The following is a 13,735-nucleotide window of genomic DNA, read 5'->3' as shown; positions in this document are numbered from 1 at the left end:
AGACCAGCCTGGTCTACAGAGCTAGTTCCAGGACAGGCTCCAAAGCCACAGAGAAACCCTGTCTCGAAAAAAAAAAAAAAGAAACTGAAATTGATTTATTTCCTTTCAGAAATGAGATCATTATCAGAGCTCCTAGGCCCATATGGGATGAAGTTCCTGAGTGAGAGTCTAATGTGGCATATTTCATCACAAGTTGCTGAACTTAAGGTACACAGTCCTTAGGAACCCTCCTTGCTGTCCTTGTTTGCAGTGTTGGGCTTTGATCCTCCAACCTCATGTGAGTTGGCAAGTGCTCAACCGCTGAGGACATCTGCAGCCCTTTCCTCATTTTTCAGTTTGAAACAGGGTCTTAGTAAACTTCAGACATCTCGCACCAGCCTCCCAAATAGCTGGCAGTCTAATTGTAGGCTGCCAGTAGGCTGCCAGGCTTGCCTTTAATTCATCCTTAAGACAGTAACTCTTGTGAAGCATTGTAGGAATGTGAGAAAACGTAGAATTTTAAATTAACTTGACGTGAAAGTACCAACATGTAAATAAAATTAAAACACTTAAGAGGCTCTGAGTGGTATCTTGGCGTAATCATAGGCGAGAAAGCAAGAGGCCTAAAAGGTGAATTAAGTTGCAAAAGGGACTGAGTTCAGGTTTCTCAGTGTTCTTACTCATCCTTAGTTCTGGTGCAGAATGCTACGTCTATGTGGTTATGTTCTAATGTAGCATTTGAGTGTATTGCTTTCCATCTGTCCACAGATTTTTGCATGAACATTATTAAATTATTGGCCAGTTAGAGATTGAATGCAGGGCCTCTCACATGCTAGGCAAATGCTCTACCACTGTCGCATACCTGGTGTTAGGGCAGGAACCTGGAGGGAGGAGCTGATGTGCAGTCCGTGGAGTAATGCTGCTTTCTTACTTCTCCATGCCTTGCTCAGCCTGTTTTCTTATAGAGCCCAGGGCCACAACCTGCAGTTGGCTGGGTCCTCCTCCATCTATTGCTAATTAAGAAATTTCTGTACAGCCTGATGTTATGGAGACATTTTCTGAATTGAGGTTCTCTCCTTTCAGATGACCCTAGCTTGTGTCAAGTTGACATTAAACTAGCCAGCACACTTAGCTCAGTGTGTTTTCTTTTCTCTTAGATCCTTTAAGCTGGGTAAAAAATGTCTTTAGGCTGTGTAGTGTTTAAATAAAGATATTAAAGGCAGCCACATTTTAAATGACCATTTTTATCATTTAAGAATATCAGTGCTAAGATGAACTATACTGAATAAGTACATATATATGTATATGTATGTATGTGTGTAATATATATAATGGCTGTAGATCTTGAGAGAATTTGAATTTGGGTCACTAAAACTTTTGGAACTTACCAGAGTATAAAAGACATGTTTTAAAAGACTGCTTTGCATCTAAGCATACGATGGCCCTTATTCTTGCTACTCACCTCTGCTGAATTTCCTGACCCCTTCTTGAATTGGAAAACATTAATCTTATGTAAACAATATTGAGATTCTTTTATTAAAACAAAATTGTATAGCACAGAACATCTGGACTTCATGAATTTTGTTTTTTTATTTTCCAGTTGTAACTCACAAGCAAGTTCTTAAGTCATTAACACAAAGCTCTGTGCCTGACTTGGTCTTACTTTGTCTTTAGAAACTTGTGGTGGAGAATGTCGATGTGCTAACACAAATGAGGACCAGCTTCGACAAGCCAGACCAGATGGCTGCACTCTTTAAAAGATTATCATGTGAGGAATCTGTGGTACTTTTAATAAACATTTGAAAGATATAATATACAATATTTCTAGCCAAAATTTGTAACATAATGCAAGCAGCAAATTATGCAAAGTGTTCATTAGCATATGAAGAGAACAAGAAAAAAATTGCAGTCAATGGGACTTTTCACTGTATATCTACTTCAGCTTTTTGTTGATTTTTGGTCTTGTATTTTGGGGGGAGGGGCAGGGAGAAACAGTCTTAACCTAGGCTGGCTTTAACTCACAAAGGTCTGCCTGTCTCTGCTTTCTGAGTTGTTGGGATTTAAGGAGGTGAACCACTATACTGGCTTTACTTGAGTATGTGTTGATTATTAGCAAACATTGCACCTATTAAATTTAATACAGTAAGTCTACATTAATTAGACTGAAGGGTAATTAACTTCAGAGTCTGGAACCTTCTAAAAGTCAGCTTCCCTGAAATGTCGAGACACTGAGCGAAGGCTCTTTAAACGCATGCTGAATCAAATTGCAGCTAGTTTTGGCATTTATTTCAGAAATACCAAAATATTTTGATTTTTAGAATTTTCTCCAAAGTCAAAAAAGAAGTTTATGTATTTGTTTTTCTTCTTTTCTCCCCTTCCTTATAATTTAGCTGTTGACAGTGTATTGAAAAGGATGACGATAATCGGTGTTATTTTATCCTTCCGCTCACTGGCACAAGAAGCACTGAGAGATGTAAGAAATCATTTCCATATCATTTCTTTATTTTTCAAAAGTTAAAATTAGCAGCAATATTAAGAGTAAAATTGCGATTTGCGTAGCGATGGTAAATAAAGTACATTTTGGTTTGGTATTGAAATTAGGTTGCTACACTATTTCAGCTATTTCTACATTAAAGTGTCCCTTTTGAGCTACTCATCTTAGCACTGAATGCATATCATTTCCCATTATTTTGGCCTCTTAGAAAGGTCCAGTGAAGTTGGTGAATACATTGTGCAAACTTGACTTTCCAGATGGTAACGTTTCCTAGATGTGCAGGCTGCTGGTGCTGACCTTGTGTCTGTTTGCTGTCTCCTAGGTTTTGTCCTACCACATTCCTTTCCTGGTGAGCTCCATTGAGGACTTCAAGGACCACATTCCACGGGAGACTGACATGAAGGTAGCGCCTGTGTGGTTTGTAGTTTATAGTGGAGGCTCAAGTTACCTGGGAGATCTGAGGCATGCGGGGGTGGGGTATGGAAAATTAATAACAAAATTTAAAATGTAGCAGACCTGAAAATAGCATGCATGCCTGTGTGATTGCTTCACTAAGCTCTCGGCACCAAAAACTCCCTACTAAGCATTTTGAAAGTCAGCTTCTTTGATCAACTAAAAGGACATAAAATTTGTTTTAAAATTGATCATTTTTCCCCCTTAATATGACAGCTTTTTCTTGCATGGTCATAAAACAGAAAGATGAGTTGTTTTAAATTCAGTCCTAGTCAGTTTTAAAAGTGGGTAATTACTAAGAACCACTTCTAGATTCCCCAGTGCTAAAAGATTTTTTTTTTCTTAGTGTGGTTCAGTGGTTTTGAGTTGTGACGTCAGTTTTCAGTCAGGTTCAGAATATTTTTATCATCCCCAAAGAGCATCTGTACCCATAGCAGGCACTTCCCCCCCTACCCCCCATCCTAGATGGCTATGTTGCTGACTGCAGACTGCCTGTTTTGAGTATGCTGTAAATCGTACAGAAGATATTCTTGACTCAGACTTCCTTAACGTAGCATGTTTTCATGTTACAGCATGTGTTAGCACTCTGTTTCAGTGTTCCATTGTATTAATATGCCATAGTTTGTTTATTCGGCCATCATTGGAGATAGGGGTTGCTTTTACTTCTTTGATGTTGTAAATAATGCTACTTTGTTTATCTACGTTGATGTTTTTGCTCTCTTGTATAAGGAATGGAATTGCCGCGTTCTGTAGAAATTGTGTTTAGTTTTGAGGAAGCACCAAACCGGCACCATATTTTATATTACTATCTACACTCAATGAAGGTGCCAGGGTTTTTTGGGTTTTTTTGGGTTTTGTTTTTTTTTTGTTTTTTTTTTTTTGGTTTTTTTGAGACAGGGTTTCTCTGTGGTTTTAGAGCCTGTCCTGGAACTAGCTCTTGTAGACCAGGCTGGTCTCGAACTCACAGAGATTCGCCTGCCTCTGCCTCCCGAGTGCTGGGATTAAAGGCGTGCGCCACCACCGCCTGGCTGGTGCCAGGGTTTTCTATATGCAATCCTTGTCTTCGTAATTAGAGCCATTTAGTTGGTGCACAGTGATGTCACACTTTTGGTTTGCATTTCCTTCATTTAAGAGGATGCCACACATCTGTTGATGTGTGTATGGCTTCTTTAGAGAATGGTTTATTTGGATCCTCAGCCCGGCTTTAAACCATGTTGTCATCTGTATGTGCTGAGTTGGCCCTCTCTTTCCACCTTTGCCTGGCACTAGTGGTTGGTCTCCAGTTGCCAGGCTTATGCAAGTGCCTCTTTCTGCTGAGTCACCACTGGCCCACGTCACTGTCCTCTGTAGATTCACCATCTGCACCCCCCCCAACCCTTTGCAGTTGCTGGATGGTATCTAAGAATCACGAGCGCTTTAATTTCAGTGTAGTATAGTTTATCTGTTTTTTTTTTGTTTGTAGTTTTGCAATCAAATTAGATAAACAGTGTCTTGACAAAGGCTATCAACAGTTATGTGTGTATTTTCTCCCAAAATTTTAGCTTTTATGCTATGTCCTTGATGCATTTTGAATTTATATTTGTGTGTTGTGAGGAGTGTGTGTGTGTCTCTGGAATTTAGTACATGGTTGTTTCCATCTGTCTAAGGTTTATTAACTGTAATATCAAAGATAACAAATTATGTACTCAGTTTTTAACTGAACTATCAGCCTATCATGAATAATTGGGATCTGTGCATGTATGATGTAGAAAATTACTTACTAGAAATTGCTTTATCAGATTTTTAAAGTAGTGTTTTTTAAATTTTTCTGTAATTGATTAAGCATTAAATCCCTACAGTTTTCCATCAAATAACTGTGGACTTAAGCATAGATTCAGTATTGTTAGTTCGCTTTTATTTGTTCTTTCACCTCTCGGCTTTTACTATAGCCCAGGATGTTCAGGTACTCATTTTGTACCCAGACTGGCCTTGAACCCTGAAGTGCTGATAGCACAGGTGTGAGCCACTACAACTGGCTTCATTTATTCGTTTCTTTTGACTTAGTATTTTACACTCATGTTTCCAAGACGAATAGTAACTTTAGAATGATTCTGTGGAACTTGCCACAGAGGGGCTACAAATTTTGTTTGTACAGTGGGAAGCTATAAGGAACAGTGTTAGATCTTTGTCCAGTGTGGGTTACCTACCCTGCCATCCCTAAAGTTCAGCCAAGTTGCTAAAATCCTCTAATATATTTGTAGGCAGACTGATTTAAACCATAAATGCTTTCTTGTTAAAGTGAACTTTCTCAGATACTAAAATCATTTGTTAAAATGATGATTTCTTTGTAACTCTTGTATTTCGTCAGGTTGCAATGAATGTGTATGAGTTATCATCAGCTGCTGGATTACCGTGTGAGATTGATCCTGCCTTAGTCGTAGCTCTTTCCTCACAAAAATCAGGTAAAATGCACTGCAGACGCAGTGTTCCTGTTAGAATCAGGTAAAATGCACTAGCAAACGCAGTGTTCCTGTTAGAATCAGGTAAAAATCAGGTAAAATGCACTAGCAGATACAGTGTTCCTGTTAGAATTGCAGGGCAGCCTAGGTGTGCATGTGGTACTTATTTTTGCATTTGTATTAAGGTTTAATTTTTTTTTTTAAGTTGGAAGATACCAAGATAGAAAAGACAAACGCCTTGTTTTTTGGAGTTTTCTGTAGCATTTCATATATACTGTCTGAGCCATACTACCAGATGAGGCTGTAAAGCCATTTCGTCAGTGCCAAGGAACAACACCAGTTCAACTTTAATGAACTCGGGAGGAGGAAGAACTGTGAACTATAGACTGAGGTGGAAGGACCAGTAGAGTCAGAAAGAAATAACAAAAGCTGGGGAAAGCTCCTCAGAGTGCAGAGGGAGCCATCAGCTGTGCAGCGTGGGTGAGCGTCAGTGCAGCTCCAGTGCAACAGCTCGCAGATGAGTTGCAGACACTAAGTGTGACATAAAGTTACAATAGCTAGAGGCATCGGGAATCACATTCTACGCCTAAGCTGTGCCCCAGGTTATGAACAGGACTTTCTGAGATGGAGAAGTTGAGAACATTTGTGTGCTGCTGGAAAGACTGCCCTTAGGATACCCAGGAAATTGGTAACTAGAAATGGTGTTCCGTTTTAATTATAATACATACGTACCATAAAAAAGGTAGATACATAACCCTGACCTTTTAGAAATTTTAAGGCCAGTTCTTTGAAACATAGTACAAACTGTTCCACATAATTCTATGTATGTCTACAGTGTAAGTAGGGTCTGTTTTGTTTGTATTGAAATGTCCTTCTCTACTATTGATTTTATTTTATTTTTAATTTTTTATTTATTTTATGTGTGCAAGTGTTTTGTCTACACTTGTGTTTCTGCACCAATTGCATGCCTGGCGCCCAAGGAGTGAAGAAGAGGGCATGAGCCCTTCTAACTGGAATTCCAGATGACTGTGAGCAGCCGTGTGGGTGCTGGGAACTGAGCCCAACCTCTGCAAGAGCAGAAGTGCTCTTAGCCATTGAGCCTTTTTCAACCCCTTTACAGTTCTTTTGAGCCAAAGTATAGCCTTTGCGTTTATTAATTTTCTTATTATTTACACTTGGTTTTCATCACTCAAATAATATATTATTGCTTTTTTATGATCAACCAAAATTTTAAAATAGGTGGTTCTTTTCCTATGATCAATCCATAGTTACATAAAATTGCAAACTGAAAGGTACCTAGAAGAAGTTCCCAGGTAAGAAATCAAGGCAATACAGAACAATTTAAATGCCATAAATATTTTTGTAAAGGTTATAATATTTTAGAAAATATTATAGAAAAGGTCTTACAGCTATAGCGTGTGCTAGATATTCTCATTCATATCTGGTTTCTTTTGTTTTCTAGAATGGAGGAATAGGTAATGCTATCCCCTTTTCAGTATTGGTATCCTTTAAGCAATATTTAAAATGATATTCATAGCTGTCTTAGGGAAAGAAAGGGATTTTTTTCTTTCAGTGAATTTTCAGATTATGAGATATAAAAAAATTTATAAATAGCAATATATATTGTGTTCTCATAATTTTTCATCAGTTTTCACTTAGGAAATTTAGATTAAAAATTTTGTTGCCTTTTTTTCTAGGTTAGATTATTAATTTTAAATAATGTTGAAGAAAAGCTTGATTTTTTTTTTTTTATTCATTTTTTTCTTTAGAGAACATTAGTCCAGAAGAAGAATATAAGATTGCTTGCCTCCTGATGGTCTTTGTAGCAGTCTCCTTGCCTACACTGGCCAGTAATGTGATGTCGCAGTACAGCCCTGCTATAGAAGGTACCTCTTAAACGTGTGCCGACACTGACGTCCTTGCTTTTAATGTCAGATAGGCTTTTTGCTTTGAGTAATTTGTGTTCTTTTCTGATAAGATATAGATTAAGTTCTGCCAAATAATAGCTTTGCAATGGCATCTGTTTCTTTTTTGAAGCTATAGTTCTCTGAAATATGAAAGGTATAAATCAGCTCGAAAGTACAGCAGAGGATGGATACGTGCTCTAGAGAGACGTCATGCTCTAAGCAGCTTAGCCTTTTCGAGAGTGTTTGCCTGCTAATGAAATACTGACCTGATCATTACTTGTATTTGCTGTGATATTAAACACTCAGCTCGTAACAGGAAAAGAGTAACTCACGTTGCACCCCAACTCTTAGTCATACTGCTGTTTGTGTAGCCTGCGAGTCAATGTGTCACAAACTGCACACTACTGTTTGTACTTTTTCAGGGCACTGCAACAATATACATTGTTTGGCCAAAGCCATCAACCAGATCGCTGCAGCTTTGTTTACAATCCACAAGGGAAGTATTGAAGACCGACTTAAAGAATTCCTGGCGGTATGTCTATTCAAATATCAGAACTTGTGACATTTTACAAGCTTTAACATTTCATTTAATGTTTTCTGTTGATGTTTTTGTTCTCAGTTTATTAACATACAAACCTCACTTACATTTTAATGTTTTGCTTTTGGAGGAGAACAGGTTACGTCAAGTTTATCATTGTTTTCCCCTCGACTTAAATGTCTCCTTCTCTGCCATATGGCCTTTTTGCTTAAACTGATGTTTGGAGAAGAGATTTTCTTCACTTTTGAAAGGTTTTTTTTTTTCCTTTAAAGAAAAATGGGAGCAAAGAGAGATAATGTGTCCTTTAAAAGATAGAATTTACTCATTTCCGTTTAGTTAAAGATCACAAAAGGGGGCAAACTCCACAATAGAAACACTGCTTGAGAGCTGTGATGGATAGAAAGCCTGCACCTTGACTAACGGGTGGGCAGCCGGGCTAGAGGATGAGGACCTCTACGAAACACCAGGGCCCGAGAAGTGGTCCATTAGTTAAGATTATGTGCTTCCCAGTTCCCAGGCCTACATTGTGTAGTCCACAACCTTCTGTAACTCCAGTTCCAGGGGATCTGAAATTCTGGCCAGCTTGGCCCTGGCACATACATGGCATATTCAGGCACTCACATGGAAAAGAAAAACAGTAGCAAAAGGCGTTTTTTCTTACTTCCACTTATTTGAAGAAATGCCGTTAATGAGTACAAACTCAGAAAAAAAAATAGGATTTATGGGGCTGGAGAGATGGGTCAGTGGTTAAGGATGCTTATTGCTCTTTCAGAGAACCAGGTTCAGTTCCTAGTACCTACATCAGACTTTACAACTGCCTCCTAACTCCAGTCTGGTGCCCACTTATACACAAACTCACACAGATACACACACACACACATAAATAAAAATAAGTAAAATCATAAAAATGTGACTTGCTACCAAAAGAGAGTAATGTTAAATCTGTCGGTCAGACATGGTTTAATATGTTTTTTTTTCTCAACATCTTTTTCATACTTTGCTTAAAGAAAAGAGATGAAACAAGGAATTCTAGAATATTTGAGTTTTTCATTGTTGGAAATCCTGTTAGCTATTAAATTTTAAATTTTATATATATATATATATATATAGATATATATATATGTGTGTGTGTGTGTGTAATCTACAGCAGTAACTTAAGGAGAAAACTAAAGTTTGAAATTAGTACTACAATTCAGTTGTTTTTCTTTTATTTGATGTATTTTGTTTTGGGTTTAATGTCCTTCCTTGCAATTACTATGTATTAAAATTTCCCTCTTATTAATAAGACATGCATTCAAAGTCTCCCACCACAAGAGGGTACCTGAAGCCAGGGATAGGACTGAACCACATACATATATGTACACTAATTATACACATTAAACTATTAACACATAATAAATTAATAGTGGACATGTTAGAAGACATTTACCTATCTACAATAAAAACCTCAGGGGAGTGTGTTGTACTGTGTTCACCCTTGTGGTACTGATGTGGCACAGGTGTGGCTGAGGTAGATGAAGGTGAAGGTTGCAGACACTGGCGTGGCATGAGAGTGAGGCAGGACCCTCTCTGGAGGATGCTGATCATCAGGCCCTGAGAGCGTCGTGACCTGCTACCCAAGGAGAGTAGTGCTAAGGCTAGTATCAGACATGGCTGGGCGTAGTTGTTGGACATTAGTAGCGGATTACGTTGATAGTTGGAGATTCTCAACAGCCTTTAACAGAAGCCTTTTGGAGGACTATTGTAATCAGCAGTTAACACATGAAAGCATTGATGAAAGGTTATAATCCTTCAGTGGCTGTTGTTGACGTCTGTGCTCTCTTCTACCCAGAGACTTTACTCTGTTAATCTTATCTTTCCGAGCCTGTGCAGTGGGAAACACTTCGGCATATTTCAGTAACTCCAGCTTGTTGGTTCTGCTCTAGGTTCCTTTTCATCTTCCGTGTTGTCTGTAGAAGACTCAGGTTATCACGGGTCCTCATGTAGTGACCCTCCCTGTGCACTTAAGTGTGTTCCTCATCCAGTGTTTTAGCTGGTTCTTCTTGTTTCTCTCTATTTTTCCGTCTATCTTCGGAAAGCCTTTAAAGTAGCTCACCCATCACTGTACCATGAGTTCCTCACATCATTTCTAGTCTTGACTGAGCTGTTGCAGGGGTAATGGATGTTGGTGCGTCCATAACAGCAAATAGTTTTTGGTACTACATTGTATCCAGGTTAGGGTTTGTTTCATTTGCTGGTTGGTTACAGTCAAATACCAGGGAGGCAGATTTAGCCTTAATAAACTAAAAAATACTCTAGTCAGATTGGATCACTTAGCATTACATTTTCCTTCCTTCCTTTTCTTCATCATCATCATCATTATCGTCATCATCATTGAGTTTTTTTGACACAGGGTCTCTATGTAGTCCTGGCTGTTCTGGAACTCATAGAGATCAACCTGCCTCCAGAGTTCTGAGATTAAAGATGTTTGCCACCTTGCCTGGCCTAGCATTACTTTTTTTTTTTTCTGCAGAAGTTCAGGATGGTCAGATATTGTCTCTTAGTTGTAGACCTTTTAATTCAAACACTTCTTCCAACATTTTTTCCTAGTCCTGATATGTGTGTAAACAATATGAGTTGCCTGCACCCTGGTTACATTTTTATACCTGAGGTCCTTGTGTCCACCATTCTGTATTGTGGCATACACCATAGCTGTGACCCTCAGTTTGACATGTGGCAACAACACTACAACACATGCCCCTTTGCAGATAAAGTCGCTTTTTCTGGAGATTTCAGAGTCTGGAGACACTTTCTTCCTGTAAGGATTTCTGCATTTCCATGGGGAGGAGGGACTTACTGCTCCTGCTCCTCCATGGCTGTACAGTCGCAAGCAGTGCTGCTGGGTGTGGGCACCGTTACATAGCAAGGGTCCCTTGAACACACGAACTGCATGACCATGTCATTCAGCCAAGTAGCCGATGACCAAGTGACTAATAAGCAGGTGCACACTTAGTGTGGCTGTGCTGGACAGAGGGACAGCTGTTCCTGGGAAGAGGGAGCAGAGTAAGACAAGATTCCACAACTTAGAATGGCATGTAATTCAAATCTAGGAACTGATTGTTGGAAATTAGAAAATTCTGGAATTTTCTGTCTTGTTTTCCAGCTGTGATTGGAAAAAGCATCAAAAGCAAAACCATTTGTAAAAGGATGGGCTGCCACATAGTTATTATAGATACTGGGAAGGGAGAAAACAGTTTGGATCATCTTAGGAAACACACTTGAGGAAAATGTCAGTTTTAATGAATATTTGATTATATGTATATCTTAATTGTTGATGGATGTAAGGTCTCTAGCTCATCATACATTATATGTTGAGTAACTCAAGCTTGTTGGAGCTCAAACCGTACTGAGAACGAACAAATAAGGGAGCTGTGTTTTATTGCCAACCTCACTGATTCCACTATGTACTTTAAAGCTTGCGTCCTCCAGTCTACTGAAAATCGGCCAAGAGACAGACAAAACTACAACAAGAAATAGAGAATCCGTTTATTTGCTTCTGGATATGGTACGTCTTGTTTCAACTTAATTAACCTTACTAAAATAAAGGAAGATCCAGTCCTTAACATAGCTCTTCTTGTCAAGTGAAAGTTGTGTTGTTTTGTTTTTCTTTTGCAATTTTTGATTTTCCTCCATTTCCTGTGTTCACTCCATTCAAACCTGCAAAGACTGGCACCACTCCTAGCTGTCGGGCAATAATAGAAAGTAAGACTCCTTGAGGATGTGCGCAGATGTTGTCCTTCCCTGATATATCAAGTTCAGTTCTCTGAGCTTCCCCGTGGCTGTGTCTGTGGATCTGCCCGAGGCTCTTCTCAGAGTAGTTTCCTTAGCCATGGAGAATCAGCAGAACTCAGAGCTCCATTGTTTTCCCAGATGATCTTTCCAATCACCTACATAGTAGTCTTTTTTTTCCTTTTGAGTTCTAGAGTTTACTGCATGCATTTAATTATAGCTGACTTTTTTTCCCCCCACTTTCTAGCTTGGTTTTTATTTAGCTCTTTAATGTGCCATTACATTTTAAATATTTTTGTGGTCGTCTTTATGTTTAGAGTATTGCTGAAGATTTATGTTCCATGTGTTCCTATTGAATAATTGATAAACTTGAAAACCACGTTAACAGTATTTTGGTAGAATTCACTGTGGCACATTTGTATTTTAGATCTTGAAGTAGAATAGTTGGTATCTGTTTCTAATGAGAAGAATATAGGGTTGTTGGTTGTTTACTACTCACGTTGAGTGAGTAACTTGACTTCTGACATGTTTTCTTACTTTTCTAGATTGTACAGGAATCACCATTCCTAACAATGGATCTCTTGGAATCTTGTTTTCCTTATGTGTTGCTGAGAAACGCGTACCATGCTGTCTACAAACAAAGTGTTACATCTTCTGCATAGAATATTCACTCAAGACAAGCACGCGGTTTTGTTGCCTTGTTTATCTGTAAACTGTGGAGCTGTTTTACCTTAAAGCCTGAAAACACTTTTGTGGATCAATTTCTTCATGCCGTTGTGTTTTCTGATCATTGGCTTCCTAATATGGTGTAATACGGTATACTTGGTTGATTTAGTTGCACATTCTTAAAACTCAGTGAAATTCTATGATTTTAGAGTATCCTTTGTTTGAAATACCATAACATGTTTTTGATAACTGATAATGAAAAAAAAACTTGCTTGTTTATTTCTGAAAATGAATTGTATTTAGTGATTATTTTAGATAGTGATACGATAGCACTCATCTGTGTGTAAATTATTTCCTAGAGGGAGAGTTCTGATCTGTACCTATGGTTCTCGCAGAGATCAAGAGTGGATGTGCATTTGTGTGATGCTTACGAAGACATTTCCACTTTATTTTGAACATTTGCCAAACTAAATACTCTAACATTGTTTAACCTTAGAAATGTTAGAACCTGAGCATTGGAAGCAGATTGAGTCTCTCAAACAGCATATGCTGTTGCTGTAGAAAGCCTACTGATGATCTCATCCCATGCTGCCCGACAGGCGTCAGCACTACCGCGTACCTGCTGTATAATAAACAACAAGACACTTGTCAGCTGTTGATACAGGTGTTAGTCCCAAACCACTTTTTATATGTTTTAAATTTTGAAATTCAAGTGTATCTGCCATAACATAAATAAACACTAGACTGTATCATATTTTGAATTATTTCCTTAAGATCTTTGGAAATTTATTCAAGAATATGAAATTTTTAGTTTAAACTTTGTTTAAAGTAAACATAGATTTAGGGATATCTTATGATAGCAAATCCATTATTACAAAATTTGTTTAAATGTTTTAGAAAATATTTCACTGGGGAAAAAAACCTGAAATTAGGAAGTAAGACTACATGACCTTGTTTTAAATATAAGAACTAAAAGACAGCATGTCTGTGCGTGCATGCGTGTGTCATTGGCTTGCTGATTTTATCGATAATCAAATGGAGTTGTTGAAGAATACGGAAAAGTGGAGAGACTATAGAGCTAATGTGTGCTGCTGAGGACTGCGTCAGCCCTGGGTGGAGGCTCGCAGAGCCTCTCTGCTTTGTGGTTGATGGGCAGAAGGGCATGGTGAAAGACAGCCTCTTCAGCTCTGCCTGAAGACGAGAGCTGTTCACAGCTGTTATATACTCTGGTGACATTACTTCCAAACTCACTTTTAAGACACTCAGACAAGGTACTTTGTAATTGCTTTCAACTCACGCTAACGTCACCACCGAACTGTTAAGATTTCTTTTTATAAGCTGGGCAATGGTGGCACATGCCTTTGATCCCAGCGTTCGGGAGGTAGAGACAGGCCTCAAACTCTGAGTTTGAGACCAGGCTGGTCTACAAAGTGAGTTCCAGGACAGTTCAAGCTACAGAGAAACTCTGTCTTAAGAAAGAAAAAAAAATTCT

The 13,735-nt window shown here is 38.5% G+C and overlaps 1 protein-coding gene across 1 annotated transcript in view; it reads left to right on the top strand.

Moving 5' to 3' along the window:
- The window catches only part of Nckap1 (NCK associated protein 1), a 78,268-nt gene extending 65,043 nt beyond the window's left edge, over positions 1-13,225 (top strand). The window contains 9 exon segments of the mRNA XM_026789642.1: positions 82-207; positions 1,654-1,747; positions 2,370-2,452; positions 2,796-2,876; positions 5,274-5,367; positions 7,134-7,250; positions 7,694-7,803; positions 11,264-11,353; positions 12,123-13,225. Coding sequence (XP_026645443.1) covers positions 82-207; positions 1,654-1,747; positions 2,370-2,452; positions 2,796-2,876; positions 5,274-5,367; positions 7,134-7,250; positions 7,694-7,803; positions 11,264-11,353; positions 12,123-12,239 — 912 coding nt within the window. The 3' untranslated portion in view covers positions 12,240-13,225.
- Positions 13,226-13,735: the final 510 nt, after the last annotated feature.

Source organism: Microtus ochrogaster, chromosome 4 (genome assembly GCF_000317375.1).
Source record: "Microtus ochrogaster isolate Prairie Vole_2 chromosome 4, MicOch1.0, whole genome shotgun sequence".
Lineage (NCBI taxonomy): Eukaryota > Metazoa > Chordata > Mammalia > Rodentia > Cricetidae > Microtus > Microtus ochrogaster.
This window is presented reverse-complemented; position numbering and strand designations above follow the sequence as displayed.